The sequence below is a fragment of the Balaenoptera ricei genome, chromosome 9 (assembly GCF_028023285.1).
Source record: "Balaenoptera ricei isolate mBalRic1 chromosome 9, mBalRic1.hap2, whole genome shotgun sequence".
Taxonomy (NCBI): domain Eukaryota; kingdom Metazoa; phylum Chordata; class Mammalia; order Artiodactyla; family Balaenopteridae; genus Balaenoptera; species Balaenoptera ricei.
In genome coordinates, this window is record NC_082647.1 from 45,125,892 (window position 1) to 45,144,007 (window position 18,116).

Here is an 18,116-nt window from a genome sequence, read left to right on the forward strand (position 1 = left end):
CGGGGGTTGGGGGCCCCTATCCTAGAGAAAATGTTAGGATCAAAGTTTTTCCTTTTTTTCTCTCAATCTCAAGCAATTTATAAATTTTCTGCTCTTATAGGAAGCTCTTAGATTTAAAAATAAGTTGGTCTTTGTTCTGTACTTATTTGCAGGAAGTCGGTAAAAAGGAAAGGATCTCATCCTATGTATAGCATTCTAACCTTATTCATTGCTGTTATTCTCTGCTATCAAACAGATCAATCAAAAATATTGAATTGAGCTCAGAACTTAGAAAAAAAAGTAAGAATGTGCATAGTTTTAATGCCAGAGTACATTGTACTTTATTAGATTCTGAATTTCGTTATATTGTGTTTGTATGACTCCCATTTAATTCTTATTCTAGTTGGTTTTTTTCACTGTGGAGTATGTTCTGACAACCAGCTTAAAATACAGGACTTTTCTATTAATCTTGAGGTGCCTGGTACCAGGAAATGTGGCAAGTAATAGTGGTTTCCCAGTCTTTGGCCCTTGGTTCATCTAATGAATCCGTGTGTTCACTAAGTGTCTTTACACATTGTCTTGTATACATCTTCTAGTTTTCAAATGTATGTAAATATGTTGTAGTTGATAAAAAAAAAAGAGAAAGTGTTTTTGACTCTAAAATAGTTTTTTTCTCATTGTGAGTTTTTTCCAGCAGATTATCTTCAGAAAAAAAGTCCTTTTTTTCTAAGCTTAATAAAGGATACTCACACTAGATTAAAAAAAAAAAGTGTTTCAAAAGTCCACTGAGCCTGTAGTAAGTGGGGAAAGCGGTTGTGTGATTAGGTAAGAGATATTAAAATATTTCAGTTGGAACGTGGAATATATACAGGTTAGATTAAGAATTATATTTAGGACTTCCCTGGTGGCACAGTGGTTAAGAATCCGCCTGCCAATGGAGGGGACACGGGTTCGAGCCCTGCTCCAGGAAGATCCCACGTGCCGTGGAGCAACTAAGCCTGTGCGCCACAACTACTGAGCCTGCGCTCTAGAGCCCGCAAGCCACAACTACTGAGCCCGCGCGCCTAGAGCCGGTGCTCCACAAGAGAAGCCACCTCAGTGAGAAGCCCGCGCAGCGCAACGAAGAGTAGCCCCCGCTCGCCGCAACTAGAGAAAGCCCGTGTGCAGCAACGAAGACCCAACACAGCCATAAATAAATTTATAAGAATTTTATTTAATTCAACTTTCAAGCATTTGAGGTTTGTGCTTTTTCCTTGTTTGTGTGATCTGAAGGGAAAACAATCTTCTAGGAAAAACAGCTTGAGATATGTATTTTTGTCACTGATTTTTTTTTTTTTAATTTCTTAATATTTGATCAAGAAGCAGCCTGAAGCAGAGATTGGTACATTTGGCCTGCAGTCTGTTTTTGTAAATAACATTTTATTGAAACAGTCATGTCCATTTGTTTACAGGTTGACTTTTGCTGCTTTGAGGCTACAATAGATTAAGCATTTGGGACAGAGACCTTAAGGGCTTGCAAAGCCTAAAATATTTTGTCTTTATGATGAGAAAAGAGAGTAGTATACCTTTTGAAAGTTTGGGTTTTTTAATTAAATAATCATTGCATATGTTAACAAAATTCAGAAGGTTTAAATAGGTCTTCAATAAGTTTTTCCTTCCTCTGCAGTGTGAACCACTGTTAGCAATGGGGACAAGTGCCAGTTGCCTCCTTTCCTCATTTTACTTGTGCCACAGTTGTTCTTATGGTAAACAATAAAATTTTCTTGTATTATGTCTCTATCAAAAGTTTGGAAATGAAAGATCAAGACAGCTAGATTTTATTCATTTGCCTGCCTCTTTCTGAGTTTGTCTAGAATAATTGGTTTTTAAAACACCCTGTTTTTAAATGATAGTCGTGTTTTGGCTGTAGTAAGAGTAAATGCGCTTGGTGTCTTGGAGCTCTAGTGGTTGGCAACTCTCAGTCTGAGTCCTTAGAGTACGATACAATGACCAGCCCTTAGTAAATACTCAAACATTTGTTGAGTTAAATTTAAGTAGCCATTAATCTATAATAGAAAATTAAGTAAACAATTTCATTGATACCTGAGAATTACTAAGTCTGACGATGCTAACTTCTACAGACAACAGGGAGTATGACTTTTTTTTTTGAAACTAATTTTAGGTATAACACAGAATGATATATGGTACAATATATTTATTAAAAAGGGAAAATTCATAAAATGTCAAATCATTGGTTATTAAGTAATATAGTACAGACATTGTGAAATGTTTCAGAGTATGTAGGATATTGATTTTAAGGTTTTTTTTTTTCTGGAACAAGTTGGGAAATTATTTAAGTTTTAGTTTTAGGAGAGAAGGAATCTTGTTATACAAAATATGTTATGGGCATTTAAGGTGGTTGTTGTTGATCATCTTAAACTTTGCCAATTTTCACATTTTTATTTAATACATTTTGAAGTCTATGTTCCCAGAGAAGGGACACTGAATTTTATTTTGGATTGTACTAGATACAGATCAGTTTAAATTAAGTTTACTTAATATGATGTCTGAATGACTTTCTTTTTCTGCATATTTTAATATTAAGATATCATAAATAAAAATTACTTTATTAGGAAGAAATGTACCCTAGATTTCAAAGGAAGGGGTGGGAATAGGGTGTATAAAGCAGTGACAATGAGATTATATAAAGTTGGCTCGCCATGTAGTATTCTAAAAGCAGACTTCAGTTTTAATACAGTTTCATGCATATGATAAAAAGAAATCAAATCTAGTAAAACTGAGACAAATTCAATGGGGCTCAAAAAAGTCACTGCAAAAAAATCAGGTCATAGTATGAGGTCAGAGAAATGACCAGAGTGAACCTGTACAGCTACCCTGCAAGGAATTCTGGAGTCTAGAGTATAATCTAAATACATCCCTGCACTGGCCACCAGTTCCTGTCACCTGGTTTAAATATGGATGGGGGGGCTTCCCTGGTGGCGCAGTGGTTAAGCATCCACCTGCCAGTGCAGGGGACACGGGTTCGATCCCTGGCCCAGGAAGATCCCACGTGCTGCAGAGCAGCTAAGCCTGTGCACCACAACTACTGAGCCCGCATGCCACAACTACTGAAGCCCATGTGCCTAGAGCCTGTGCTCCACAGCAAGAGAAGCCATCGCAATGAGAAGCCTGTGCACTGCAACGAAGAGTAGCACCCGCTCGCTGCAACCAGAGAAAAGCCTGCAAGCAGCAATGAAGACCCAATGCAGCCAAAAATAAATTTTAAAAAATAATAATAATAAATAAACATGGATGGGGACAATTTTGGGTCCTGCAGCTGGGGTTAGGACTTATAGTCTATTAATACATGCATTTCTGTAAGATAGATTTTTACAGGTAGAATTGAAAGATTGAGGTATTAAGCATTTTCACTGCCAAATATATCTTCTATAATCATTTGCAATCTGAAATTCAAAAAGCTCTTAAAATCAAGTTAAAAATTTTTTTTTGCAAAACTTGACCTGAAGTAACATAAGACTGTACATAGTATTGTTTTTCACACTGTGCATATTTCCCTCAGTGAGAATAGTAGGATGTTCAGTTCTGGAGCTCTGCCCCAGACCCTTTGTAATACATGATATATGTACCACATTACCTCTGTAAGATCTGAAAAATTCTAAATTCTAGAACACAGCTGGCTCCAAGAGTTTGTTTTTGTTTGTTTGTTTTTGTCTTCATTGGGTCTTCGTTGCTGAGCGCGGGCTTTTCTCTAGTTGCAGTGAGCGGGGGCTACTCTTAGTTGCAGTGTGTGGGCTTCTCAATGCCGTGGCTTGTCTTTGTTGCGGAGCACGGGCTCTAGGCACGCGGGCTTCAGTAGTTGTGGCACGTGAGCTCTAGAGCACAGGCTCAGTAGTTGTGGCGCACAGGCTTAGTTGCTCCACGGCATGTGGGATCTTCCTGGACCAGGGCTTGAGCCCGTGTCCCCTGCATTGGCAGGTGGATTCTTTTTTTTTTTAAGTTTATTTATTTATTTTTGGCTGCATTGGGTCTTCGTTGTTGGGTCTTCGTTGCTGCACGTGGGCTTTCTTTAGTTGTGGCGAGCGGAGGCTGCTCTTCGTTGTGGTGCGTGGGCTTCTCATTGCAGTGGCTTCTCTTGTTGCAGAGCTCGGGCTCTAGGTGCACAGGCTTCAGTAGTTGTGGCACGCAGGCTCAGTAGTTGTGGCGCACCGCCTTAGTTGCTCCACGGCATGTGGGATCTTCCTGGACCAGGGCTCGAACCCGTGTCCCCTGCATTGGCAGGCGGATTCTTAACCACTGCACCACCAGGGAAGTCCCAAGAGTTTTGTTTAAGGGCTTGTACGTATGTATCAACTTATACTCCTCTGTAAGAATGCTCGTTTTCCCACACCCTCACTAACACTGGGCCTTGCTGCATTATTAATATGTGAAAATAGCCAGTGATTTTAGGTATTATTAGCTTTGGAGGTTATAGTAGTAAACTTAGATTTATAGTGTAACTTTCAGATTTGGAAGAGCAAAGTCATTACCTTAAATGACCCAAAGTCTCTGCCTTTGCACCTGTTTTAGTTACTTCCATATAGTTAACTTGGCTGGAAATTTGACAGTCTACGTCAGGTTTGCAGTTCATGTAAAAGTATAGTTTGGCAGGAAGTACAATGTGATCTTCTCTTTGACATATGGATGATATTTTTGTGAGAAAAAGTATTAGTGGTTCCAGTGATGGTCAAATATATTTACAGGTTTCATGTCAACAGCACTTGACTTTCTGATTATGGAGCTAAGAGTCATCTAATTAGGAAATAGGTGATAGTTTTTAACTGTTATTAGCACTGTATATTCTATATGTTTTTCCTGATTTGTAATTCCTTTGCCATATGTTGTAAATACTGATTTCTAAATAACATTTTAAATTAAACTCTAATGCAGCTGGAATTTCTTTTGATGAATGGTATGCAGTATGACTAAAACTTAGGTGGGTTTTTTTTTTCCTCCAGTGGGTAACCAGTTGTTCCAACGTTATTTGTTGAAATAACCCAATCTTCTAGTTTGAAATGACTTGTTTATCTTTATCATATCTAATGTCTTTTTTTTTTTAACATGGATGTATTGTATTTACTTATTTACTTATTATATTTACTTATTTTTGTTTACTTGGGTTTATTGTAGAATTGTAATACATTTTAATATTTGTTAAGAGTATGAGGAAAAACCTGTCCTCCCTTCTCCTCAAATATCTTGGCAGTATTTGTGAATTCTTCCAGATGAATCTTCTGCAAGTTGGATTTGTATTAAATTTACACATTTTGAGAACATTCATATCTGTATAGTATGAAGTCTTCATGTAGGAATACATTTCTCTATTTTATCATGTTTTATGTTTCATTTTTCAGTAAAATTGTATGTTCTTATAAAGATTTCTAGGAAGGAACCACTGTACAGAGAGATATGTTGTATTTATCTCCGTTACAGGATTGAACTGCAAATTTTATAATATAGTTTATGCTTTGGAAATAAACAAATTCAGTCTATTTATCATATAGTTTAAGTAATTTAAATATAAAGGCTGTGTGAATACATTTAAATTATACTCCCCAAATGAGAATCTCCTTGCAAGAGAAAGGGGTTTTTTTTTTCTCTTAAATTACAGTCATGTATTGCTCCTAAACAAATAAGTAGGAGATTTGGCTTTGCTGGTAATTGAAATTATTTATTTTTAAAGAACTTTTAAAAAAATGTATGCTTGTTGATGTGTTCCGTATTTTCTAGAATGTTTATATTTTGTATAGAAGGCAAAGAATTAAAACCACAAATGTAATAAACTTATTAAATGTCCCTTTTCTCATGTTTCATTTTTATGGTAATGTCTAAAGTTGAACTTCAAAAAAATGTAATTCATATTTAAGTCTGCAATTTTAAACATTGTATTCTAAAAATGTACTGACCTAGATACTCTAACTGAACTTTTTTTTCTTTTTAGTTACTCCAGAGGATCCACAGAACATAGGATGTTGCCACAAAATCTACCTCGTGTGTTATTCTCTTTCACTCATGAGTTGAACAACAGTTACAAATTTGAGCAAGGTATCTGCAGACTGTGTTGAAAAACTCTGAAGAACGTAATTAACACAGGATGACCTGCTAGTGATTCTAAGCCTAAAAAGATACTGCTCGTTAGTGAATGTGTCAATCTTGGTTCTGAATGCTGCAGATAACAGCAAGCAGAGTTTCTCCTTTCTTTATTTCTGAAGCATTCACTTGACCTTCCATCAGTAAGACTGACTTTTCTAATCTGTTCCTGGATATATTAATGGAATACAGTCATGTCTACTCAAGACGAGAAGCAGATCAATACTGAATATGCTGTGTCCTTGCTGGAACAGTTAAAACTGTTTTATGAACAGCAGTTGTTTACGGACATAGTGTTAATTGTCGAGGGCACTGAATTCCCTTGTCATAAGATGGTTCTTGCAACATGTAGTTCTTATTTTAGGTAAGTACTGTAATCTTGGTTAGTTTATAATTTCAAATGCAGAATGTTAGCTTGTTTTAATCTTTTAATAGGAATTCTTTTAAACATTTAAATTTTTTTTAAAAGGTGTCTTAATGTTTTGCTTAAATTTTCTATTTGGATGATATAGTGCTTGTCAAATCACCTCCTTGCGTGTGTAAGTAAGGGGCAAGCGAAAGTTTTTACAAAGGATTAAAAACAAGAAACTTGTTGAAATTAACTAAGGTAAAGTTTTAATGATGGGGAGGCAAAAAGGTTCAGAATACTGTTTTTTCATTGAAAGAGAAAAAACGAATGGGCTGATTTTCACTTTTAAGATTTTAAAATGTTAAATTTAGAAAACAGTCATTGTTTATAAATTTAAGAGTTACAGGAGGCTTAATAATAACTTTTAGAAGATAATTGGTACTGTTTAGACATGTTAAGGACTTTTATTTCCTTTGCAAAAATGAGTTTCTTTTCTCACTCTTGGTTTCTTCATCATTTGTGCTATTGTTTTAGCTGTACCAGACTCCTTGCCAGATTGAAATAGTTAATAATTAATAATGTTTTTGTTCTCTATGCCTCAGAATTTATAAGTTGATTTAGTTATTTGTTTGCTAATTACAAATAAATAAAGCTTAACTTTACATTTTTATGATCTTTTGCAACTTTTAATCTTTTTAAGGTAGGTTTCCCTTTATTATGTGTTTCATGGGAGGAAAAGAATTAAGGTGTAGAAATTCCTATATTTGGTCTCTGCCCTTAGGTTGAATTTTTACTTAATATTTGAAAGGGACAGGGAGAATAAAGATGAATGAAATGTGGACCAGTATATTCCTGCTACAAATCTTAGCTGGCATAAGTGGAGATCAGCAATGAAAGTTATTTTCTGCTGCTCCTTAGTGGCAGCTGTAGACAGGACAAGTTTAATCTTGACTTTTCAAGGCCTACATACACGAAGGTGTAGAAATTTAACATTCCTTAGTATAACACATCTCATGATGATTACAGAAGCTAAGGCCCAAATGGCAGTTGCCTTGCTCTGCCTGCCATTGGTTCAGGTTTAGCTGTGGATATTTCATGCAATTTCAGACATTGATTTTCTTATCTTAGGAAGCTTAGCATATTTGCAAACAGTCGTTCTAGAGAATCTAATGGATCTAGAGGATGCTCAGAATCCTCTTGTGCTTCTACAAATAGAGATTCTTGGATTTCAAACCTAGAAATTATGATGCAGTGGGTCTGAGTTAGTTTCAGGATTTGTATGTTTAAGAGCTTCCCAGATGATTGTGATGGTCAGGTTTTTTTGTTTGTTTTTGTTTTTTCATATTTATTGACTTAGTAGATGGTGTTAGAAATTCAAGGTTATAGATTCAATCAAACCTGGGTCCATTAGTTCTCCCTTTTTAATGGTTATTAATTACAAATTGATTATCCATTATTGGAATGAGCTATATGCTTTAGTTGTGGATTTTCAGATTGATATTTGTAATCATAGAGTAGAATCTTTTGTGGTAATATTTTAGCAGTCATCTTGTGTAACTTTTAAACCTATGCAGAAAGTCTGTCTCCATATTTTCTGAATTGTCATCATCTTTATCAGGAAGTAACATGTGGGTTTATGGGTTAGGTATCTTACCCTTTTTTCTTCCTCGCTAAGTCTGTTTTTTATTGTATAGATAACACACTATTCTTTAAATTCTCTAGCCATGAGGTTATTATTTATCTTTAATTGGGTTGGAATTGGTTTTCCTGAAGCCCAAGAAGTTTAAGTATTTCATTAATGTTACAATCTTAAAAACAACACATTCTCTTTAAGGCTGCTATTATTAACTTATCACTAGCTAGTTCCCTTCTTTAGCATCCTTGGTGTTCTGAGAGAATATATTCTCCCTAAAGCAAATCAGATACTAAGAAGTAGAAATAATAGTAGAAAGAGTAGTCCTATCTATGTTTGGGCTTAAAGCCATCCATCTTTAAAATCCTGTGTCTGGGCCAGTTTCATAATCCACAAGATGAAGACACATATATATTAATTTTTCCTCCCATATATATCTTTTCTCTGGACTGGGTAGATTATTGTTACTGTATATTCTCACAATAATAACCTGATTTTCTCCCAAGTGTTCTTCAACTGGATTCTGCTTTCAGGTTTGTAGATTTTGGTATCCTTACATATAATGTTGCTATCAATCTTTATCATTAGAAATTTACTACTAGAAATTTTGCCTTTTGAAATAGATACATTCCTCCTTTGTAGTTTACCAGTTCCATCCCACTAAGAATCAAAAGAACTTCTAAAAATTCAGAGAATCTCTGAAATGGTAGTTTCTTCTTCTTGGTAACATATACACTTCATTTTAGACCCTAAATGAAGGGAATTACTTGAGAATTACTCAACACCTCTTCCACTATGGTAATTTAGCCTCCTATAATATTATGCAATTCAGTATTTACTCTTTCTTTAAAAAGTCTGTTTAAAATTTTTATAATCAAGTTGGCTAGGCTTCTACTAATCTTTGGTCTTCAGGAAGCATAGTTCCTTCACAGAAGTCCATCATTCTGGTGTCATAAACCATAGTCTAGAATAACCAGTCTCAGTGTCATCTGTATAGTCAGCTGTTCCCTTGCCCTACTTCCTCTTCCAAAGTTAACTACCTTCTACTGGCACAGACAGAAAGGCACATGACCCCTAAATCTTCCATTTTTACTCAGAGCTCCTATAGTTCTTTTCAGGTTGCTTTTGTTATTTCCCATTCTCCCGTGTCACACAAGTGAAGCCAGTAGCAATTGGTGTTTTTATTAGTTTCTTGTCACATCTTGGGTATTTTTCAACAGCACTTCCTAATCTCTGTTACTTGGTTGTGTTTATTTATGGCCATGTATTCTTTGGGAGGAAGTTATCAACCACCCTGATTGATGTTTTTGCCACTCTTCCATTCCCTAACTGCCTGAAGTTTAGTTGCTGTTCTTACTGCTCATTCTGAGCTACACTAGAAATAACCAGTGCCTTCCTAATTACTTTTGCAATGTTTGTTATCCTTGACTCTACAGTTTTTGACACCCTACCTCTCTTGCCCTGAGTAGCATTGTACTGACTGGCTTGTTCTTATTTCTCTGATGAATGTTTCTCAACGTTCTGTCATTCTTTTTTCTTCTAATTGAACTCTACCTCAGGTTGGTCATTGGGATTCTGGGTGGGTTTCTTTTAGTCTCCCTCAGATAACTTACTTGGCTTTAACACATGTCATTTTGTAGATAATTCACAGTCTACTGCATTAATGCCTGACCTTCAAAGTTCCAGTTGTATTAAATACTTAACTGATTATTGTATTACTTGCATTTGACTCAGCTGCTCACACCTCAAATTAAATATATCTAAAATTTAACTCACCTTTTTTGCAAGATTAACTGTTTTCCTTGACCTTATAATTCTTCTCTCAATGGTTAACAATATTTTTTTTTCAGGTACTTACTTGAAAATAAACAGATAGCTTTGATTCTTTCCCTGTCTACTTCCTACTCTAGTCTATTCCGTACGTTCAGAAAATCACCGGATCGTGTTGGTTTTTTGTAAAAGCTTTTGTATCCATTTCTGCCACCCTAGCTCAGGTGGTTCTTACTTCTAATCTAGATTATTGCAGTAGCCTCAGAACCCTTTTTCCTATCTCCAGCCTTTGGCTCAGGTGGTTCTTACTTCTAATGTAGATTATTGCAGTAGCCTCAGAACCGTTTTTCCTATCTCCAGCCTTTGGCCCTTGAGGTCTGTCAGTACAAAATATTCATCCTAGAATACATTTTATTATGCTAATAAATCCATGCTGAAAACCCTTCAGTGAACCCTTCTTCACTATCTACAATAAAAAGCTCAGACTCGTATGTCTGTGTGTGTGTGTGTGTGTGTGTGTGGTTTTTTTGGGGGGGCCATGCTGAGGGGCTTGCGGATCTTACCCCAACCAGGGATTTGAACTCGGGCCCCGGCAGTGAAAGCACTGGGTCCTAACCACTGGACTGCCAGGGAATTCCCTCCTGTATCTCATTTTAAAATCCCTCTGCGGGACTTCCCTGGTGGTCCAGTAGTTAAGACTCTGTGCTGTCCATGCAAGGGGCGCCAGTTTAATCCCTGGTCGGGGAACTGAGAATCTCACATGCTGCGCAGCCAAAAAAAAAGCCCTCTGTGATCTGACTGCCATTCATCTTTCCGATGTTTTGCATGAGCCCTTATGTTCAGCAATGTCACTGGGAAAAACAGTTCTTATGTTCTACCCTGACTCACTATTTTATCCATTTTAAAGCCTTTCTCATCTTCTTGTCCTTGAGGTTGCCCAGGCTAGAGGCTAGTTCTTGTGCTACCCACTTATGATCACTATAGGCATTTCTGTACATGCAACAATATTCTTTGTTTTTTATACCTCTTCCATGTATATGGGCATTTTACTGTATTCTCCACAACACTAATTGCCTTTCCGGCATATTTTCCTGCATGTAATTTTTAGGAAACTGTTCTGCATATTTTTAGGAAATCATTTGAGTAAATGAAAATTTTAACGGCTTTATTGAGATCAAATTTACACACAATTAAATGAATTTTAGTATATTTAAAGGGCTGTACAACCATCATTACAATATAATTTGAAACATTTCCATCACTTTGTGCCCATTTACAGTCACTCACTGTTCTTACCCACAGTCCTAAGTAACCACTAATCTCCCTTCTGCCTCTATATATTTGCTTTGGGGGGACATTTCATATAAATGGAATCATACAGTATGTGGTCTTTTGTATCTGCCTTTTTTCACTGAGCATAATGATTTTGAGGTTTGTGTTGTAGTACATATAATAGAGTTCCTTTTTATTGCTGAATTCCTGTATGACTATAAGGATTAAATTAATTTTGATGTTATCACTCAGAATGGCACAGTGGAATAGTTTGGTGTATCTTTGGCACTGGATTATAATTTTCTGTTGTCTCCCTTGAAAGCTTTCCCTATAAGTTGTCCATCAGCAAATACCCTAAATAAACATCCCATGTTGTCTAGTTTTTCTTTTTAGCCTTACATTTGTTTTCCCCATCTCTACTATAGGGCCATGTTCATGAGTGGACTAAGTGAAAGCAAACAGACACACATACACCTGAGGAATGTGGATTCAGCCACCTTACAGATAATAATAACGTACGCATACACGGGTAACCTGGCAATAAATGACAGCACTGTAGAACAACTTTATGAAACAGCTTGCTTCCTGCAGGTAAGCAGTTTTTTCGGTGTCTTGTAGCTATGTAATTTTATTGCAGATTTTAGAAGGTAAAAGTTTTCTTCTCTTTTTCATATATGTAAGGGAAAAACAATAGGATTTGATCAGCTAATAAACTTAGTTTTATGATGGGAACTTGACTAAAAAGATAGGTGAAAGTTTCATATTAGTTTCATATTCTGCCTAATATACCACAGGATTTAGATTTCAAGTAAAAGAAATTTTTAACAGTATTTGTTAAATTTAAGTGTTTCAGTTTTTTGGCTAAAAGCTTAGATGTGCTAATTTTTGATGGTATTTTCACAGAAAATGTCAAGATTCTTATGGAAGTTATCAAACATAAATGTTTATAATAGGCTTGAGACCTTACTGAGCTATTAAGGAGAATTATTTAAACTAAAACAAAAAGTGATGATTGATATATTTACATATGATAAACTATTTCACTGTTTCCCCTTCAACTTTTTTTCTTTTTTGGCCGTGCCGCGTGGCTTGCGGGATCTTAATTCCCCGACCAGGGATGGAACCTGGGGCCCCTGCAGTATAAGTGCAGAATCTTAACCACTGAACCACCAGGGAATGCTCCCCTTCAACATTTCTTTTAATTTTAAGAGGAATATAAAAATGTTTTCCTCATTTTCTCCAAAGGGAGAAATAAAGTTTCTCCAGAGGGAGAAACTTTAAACTGAAGGTTAAATTCTGGGAGCACAGTTCATGATACCTAGTAGGTACTTGATAAATGTGTGCTGAATAAATGTGAATGACGCCAGTTGAATGCCAGTTTCTGGGTGTAACTTTGGGAACCAGAACTCAGTCTGTCCATGCCTTAAGTACCTGTCTTCCTTTTTAGTTCTGTATTCTTTCCCCCACCCTGCCCATAAATTGTGCAGTGTCCTACTATACCTATAACTCTGGGGACACGGAAGCCATGGTAGCTTCCTGGTGCTTTAGAATGGAAGACATTCACATCCTAAATCCAAACCTAAAAGGGAGAAATACCTACTGTAAGAACTGTATTTCTTCCATAGCTTATATGTTTTCATTACCTCTTTTAATTTTTCAGCAATTCTAAAAGCAAGTTTTTTTATAATTGCTAAAAAATTGAGGAATTTTAAGAAATTTGGATTCCAGAACACTGTTATTATAGTGATACCTTTCCTTATAATTTTTTCTATCATGTTAATGAAACCTATAGGCATGTGCTTGGCCAAATGCAAAACAGGACTCTGCCTCTGGGAGTAAGTTGCCCTGGCAAGCCCGGGAATGTGGCATTTTATGACTACCAACATGGCTTTTACTATTAGCCACATGAAATGATGTTTTTATATGCCAGATTCTGTACTAATGCTTTATATAGGTTCTCATCTAATCCTTAAAATAATCACTTGTAAGGAAGGATTTCCCCATCTTATACAGGAGAAAGCTGAGGCTTAGAGAAGTAAAGCTACTTGTCTGATATTGTACAAGTGTTGACTGGCCAATCCAGGTTTTGAATCCAAGCAGCCTGACTTCTTATCACAAACTGCTTCTAGTCAATCACTGTGACATTGAATAAGTATAGTAGGTAGCACTTCTGACTCAACTGAGATCTACTGTTTCTTAAGAAACAACAAATCTAGGAAAGTTAGAGTGGCTAAGATGGGTCGTTTAAATGTAGGTAATTTGTAATTGCACATGAATATATTCTTTTGATTGGTTATCCTACTGCTCCACGTAAGAAAGGCGAATAATAACTACTGTTAGGCATTGTGTATGATTTTCTGCTTCTATATGACTGTCTTGTCCATGTTGAGAAAACCAGATTCCAGCTTCTCAACAGTAATCATTTCCTATACTGATTTACATTGTTTTCATTTGGTTCTCTCAATTACATGTTTTGCTAGGCTTTAAAAAATACATAACTTATGCATGAATTAATTTCCCTTTCCCTTTCCCTTTAAGGCTGTTTAGGTTTTTAAGAGCCTATTTAATGTTATACTACTGACTCCTAAATAGGGCAGTTAAGTAGGCTACTGGACAGGAAGACGAAATGCAAAACTATGCATAGTCTTCTAATTTTATTATCACTGAAAGACATTATCTCTTAGCCCAAACGTGTATCTAAAAATAAAAACTACAGTATAGGGATCTGATTAATATACCTGTGTGTTACATAAAAATAAAATTTGTCTAGCCTGCCTTTATCAGCCTTTTTTTTTTTCCATTTTAGGTAGAAGATGTGTTACAACGTTGTCGAGAATATTTAATTAAAAAGATAAACGCAGAGAACTGTGTGCGATTGTTGAGTTTTGCTGATCTGTTCAGTTGTGAGGAATTAAAACAAAGTGCTAAAAGGATGGTGGAGCACAAGTTCACTGCTGTGTATCACCAGGAAGCTTTCATGCAGCTGTCACATGACTTACTGATAGACATTCTCAGTAGTGACAATTTGAACGTAGAAAAGGAAGAGACAGTTCGTGAAGCTGCTATGCTGTGGCTAGAGTACAACACAGAATCACGATCCCAGTATTTGTCTTCAGTTCTTAGCCAAATCAGAATTGATGCACTTTCAGAAGTAACACAGAGAGCTTGGTTTCAAGGTCTGCCACCCAATGATAAGTCTGTAGTTGTTCAAGGTCTGTATAAGTCCATGCCCAAGTTTTTCAAACCAAGACTTGGAATGACTAAAGAAGAGATGATGATTTTCATTGAAGCATCTTCAGAAAATCCTTGTAGTCTTTACTCTTCTGTCTGTTACAGCCCCCAAGCAGAAAAAGTTTACAAGCTATGCAGCCCACCAGCTGATTTACATAAGGTTGGGACCGTTGTAACTCCCGATAATGACATCTATATAGCAGGTGGTCAAGTTCCTCTGAAAAACACAAAAACAAATCACAGTAAAACAAGCAAACTTCAGACTGCCTTTAGAACTGTAAATTGCTTTTACTGGTTTGATGCACAGCAAAATACCTGGTTTCCAAAGACCCCGATGCTTTTTGTCCGCGTAAAGCCATCTTTGGTTTGCTGTGAAGGCTATATCTATGCAATTGGAGGAGACAGTGTAGGTGGAGAACTTAACCGGAGGACTGTAGAAAGATATGACACTGAGAAAGATGAATGGACAATGGTAAGCCCTTTGCCTTGTGCTTGGCAGTGGAGTGCAGCAGTTGTGGTTCATGACTGCATTTATGTGATGACACTGAACCTCATGTATTGTTATTTTCCAAGGTCTGATTCATGGGTAGAAATGGCCATGAGACAGACTAGCAGGTCTTTTGCTTCAGCTGCAGCTTTCGGTGATAAAATTTTCTATATTGGAGGGTTGCACATTGCTACCAATTCTGGCATAAGACTCCCCTCTGGCACTGTAGATGGGTCTTCAGTAACTGTGGAAATCTATGATGTGAATAAAAATGAGTGGAAAATGGCAGCCAACATCCCTGCTAAGAGGTACTCAGATCCCTGTGTTAGAGCTGTTGTGATCTCAAATTCTCTGTGTGTGTTTATGCGAGAAACCCACTTAAATGAAAGAGCTAAATATGTCACTTACCAGTATGATCTGGAACTTGACCGGTGGTCTCTGCGGCAGCATATATCTGAACGTGTACTGTGGGACTTAGGGAGAGATTTTCGATGCACTGTGGGGAAACTTTATCCATCCTGCCTTGAAGAATCTCCATGGAAGCCACCAACTTATCTTTTTTCACCGGATGGAACAGAGGAGTTTGAACTGGATGGAGAAATGGTTGCACTACCATCTGTATAGTCAGGAGTTCAGGGAGTGCACGCCTGATCTATTTGCTTTGTCATTTTCTTTGCTAAATGAGAGAGGCTATGAAAGGACTGAATATGAGTACATAAAAATCTATCTTTGATAAATTTTATTTTTATGCCCTACTTAATATTTGCATCAGTATAATATATATCGGTGAGTCTTAAGAAAGATATGCTTCCATAATACGAAATAGATTATCCAATAATTGAGAAACTTTTATGTGTATCATGAGAGCATAAAAATCTGGATTATCTAACATTGTTAGCCCTGTGTATGTACAGTTCCAAAAGTTCTCTTATTAAAGTAGTTTTCCTGTTCCTAGTGTGGTATATCGCAAATTATGCTGAGGTTATTTTATTATATGTATTTCATTCCTGTGCTTCTGTTCTGAAGTCCTGGAATAGTTTTTTCGGTGTAGTTAATTGAGCTGCACTTAACACTAATGTCCATGTTGGTATAGAAATGTTGTCTAAATCCTATAGTTGAGGAAGATCTTCCATTTCATGGTATTGCACAGGGAAAGTATGACTGCAGGATCAGTCTAACTATTAGGTGCATGTATTCTCTCACTAACTTATACTTGTCTATCTAGAATACAGGTCTTCCAATCAGCTGGTCATTTACCAGGTGTGGACTTAAGTTGCTGGGCTTGCAATATGAATTGCTAGTCCCTCATTGTGCGGGTCTGTGTGGAGCTTTAATCAGTAAATGCCTCCACTTTCTGTATTACATTAACATTGGCTCATGCATATAACTACCTGCTGCTGTTGTATTTCTCCATCTTAAGATTTAGAGTGGGTTAACCAGGTCATTACATCTTAATTTAATAACAAACATTACTGTAGAGTGATTGTGTATAGATATTCGTTAGCTGTCAGGGTGTGTTTTTTTTTAACCTGTTGTGTGTGGGGGGTAGGATTAGAAAGGTGAACTGTTCAGGAATTCTCTGCACTAGTGGTGCAGAAGAGCAGATAACTAGTGCTGCTCTGGCATTAATCCCAGGAACCACTAGCAGTAGCGGGGTGCCGCCAATCTAACATGAGCACAGGTGCTTCATGACAAACATTACTAGCATGTTCAACTGCATAATGTTCTGGCACTGTATTTTGAATGACATTAATTTATTAAATAAATTGTATATATTCAATATCTGTTTTTCTTTTGTGATGGGAATTGTATGCTTTTAGTTTTAGTTTTACGGGGTCAGCTTAGTTTGTTACAGGTGATTTCTTCAGAATTTTGTTGATTATATGATATTTGTCTGATTTGAGCCTTACTGCAGGAACACAAATTACCTAAAAAGTAAGAGGGAAACCAGAGCCTAATGTTAAAAAAAAAAGATTTTTAGTTATTTGAATGGGCCTTGTCCTCTTTCACATAATGGTTTTTTCTGCCTCAAACACTCTTCCCCTTTGACTGGTTAGCTCTCAGGTGATTATACATCCTAGTTTGTGCCTGTTTTCCCTTTCACTTTGAAAAGTGTCCCTGTTTGGATAGTAAATGATATGGTAACCCTGGTTGAATTCAGTTTACACTTCAGGTAACTTCCTCCAACTGGCTTAAAAAAAAAATTCTATTGATACTACCATGAGTACCCTTTGTTTAAATCTCAACTGTGGGACTTCCCTGGTGGTCCAGTGGTTAAGACTCTGTGCTCCCAATGCAGGGGGGCCTGGGTTCCATCCCTGGTCAGGGAACTAGATCCTGCATGCTGCAACTAAAAAAAAGATCCTGCAAGCCACAACTAAGATCCAGTGCAGCCAAATAAATAAATAAATAATTTTTAAAAATTCTTGGAAAAAAAAAGAATAAATCTCAATTGTACCCCATATTACCTAATACTCGTTAAACTATCTTATACTTATCAATTGTTTTCACCACTGCTGTGAGGGCAAGGGCTTGTGTCTACCCTATTTCTGCATCCTAGCACAGGATGCCTGGCACATAGTAGGCACGCAATAAAACCTGTATAAAGGCATGCATAGGTCACAAGGGGAATTTGAATTACAGTAAATCATTCACACCACTATTTCAGAATTGTAGTAATTATTGGAGTATCTGACAGTATGGAAAAGGACTTGTCAGATTAACATCAAATGAGCTGGCATTAAAAACACAAACTTTAAAAACACAAACTTTCCGGGGCTTCCCTGGTGGCGCAGTGGTTAAGAATCCACCTGCCAATGCAGGGGACATGGGTTCAGTCGCTGGTCTGGGAAGATCTGACATGCTGCGGAGCAATTAAGCCCGTGCGCCACAACTACTGAGCCTGCGCTCTAGAGCCTGCGAGCCACAGCTACTGAAGCCCGCAAGCCACAACTACTGAAGCCCGTGCGCCTAGAGCCCGTGCTCTGCAACAGGAGAAGCCACCACAATGAGAAGCCCGTGCACCGCAACGAAGAGTAGCCCCCACTCACCACAACTAGAGAAAGCCTGCGCACAGCAACGAAGACCCAACGCAGCCAAAAACAAAAAAATAAAAATTAAAACACAAACTTTCCAAAACAAACAACAAAAAACCCCACAAACTTTCAACAATATAAAAAGGATTTAACCAAGTGGGGTTTATCTCAGGAATGAAAGGTTGGTTTAACATCTGAAAATCACATAATATAACATATTAACAGAATAAAGGA

The 18,116-nt window shown here is 36.9% G+C and overlaps 1 protein-coding gene and 1 non-coding gene across 6 annotated transcripts in view; one reads left to right on the plus strand and one right to left on the minus strand.

Annotated features, from left to right (window-relative positions):
* Positions 1 to 16,627, plus strand: part of KBTBD2 (kelch repeat and BTB domain containing 2) — a 41,490-nt gene extending 24,863 nt beyond the window's left edge. For 3 of the 5 annotated variants that reach the window (XM_059933627.1, XM_059933624.1, XM_059933626.1), the window contains exons 2-4: positions 5,957 to 6,469; positions 11,555 to 11,720; positions 13,936 to 16,627. In XM_059933627.1, the coding sequence (XP_059789610.1) occupies positions 6,300 to 6,469; positions 11,555 to 11,720; positions 13,936 to 15,471 (1,872 nt within the window). In that variant the 5' untranslated portion in view covers positions 5,957 to 6,299 and the 3' untranslated portion in view covers positions 15,472 to 16,627. Of the gene's footprint in view, positions 1 to 608; positions 1,218 to 5,956; positions 6,470 to 11,554; positions 11,721 to 13,935 lie in introns of those variants that run through there. The other 2 variants (XM_059933625.1, XM_059933629.1) reach the window with 2 other exon arrangements.
* Positions 12,233 to 12,305, minus strand: TRNAI-UAU (transfer RNA isoleucine (anticodon UAU)). The gene has a single exon. It is a non-coding gene; the product is annotated as a tRNA-Ile (tRNA).
* Positions 16,628 to 18,116: the final 1,489 nt, after the last annotated feature.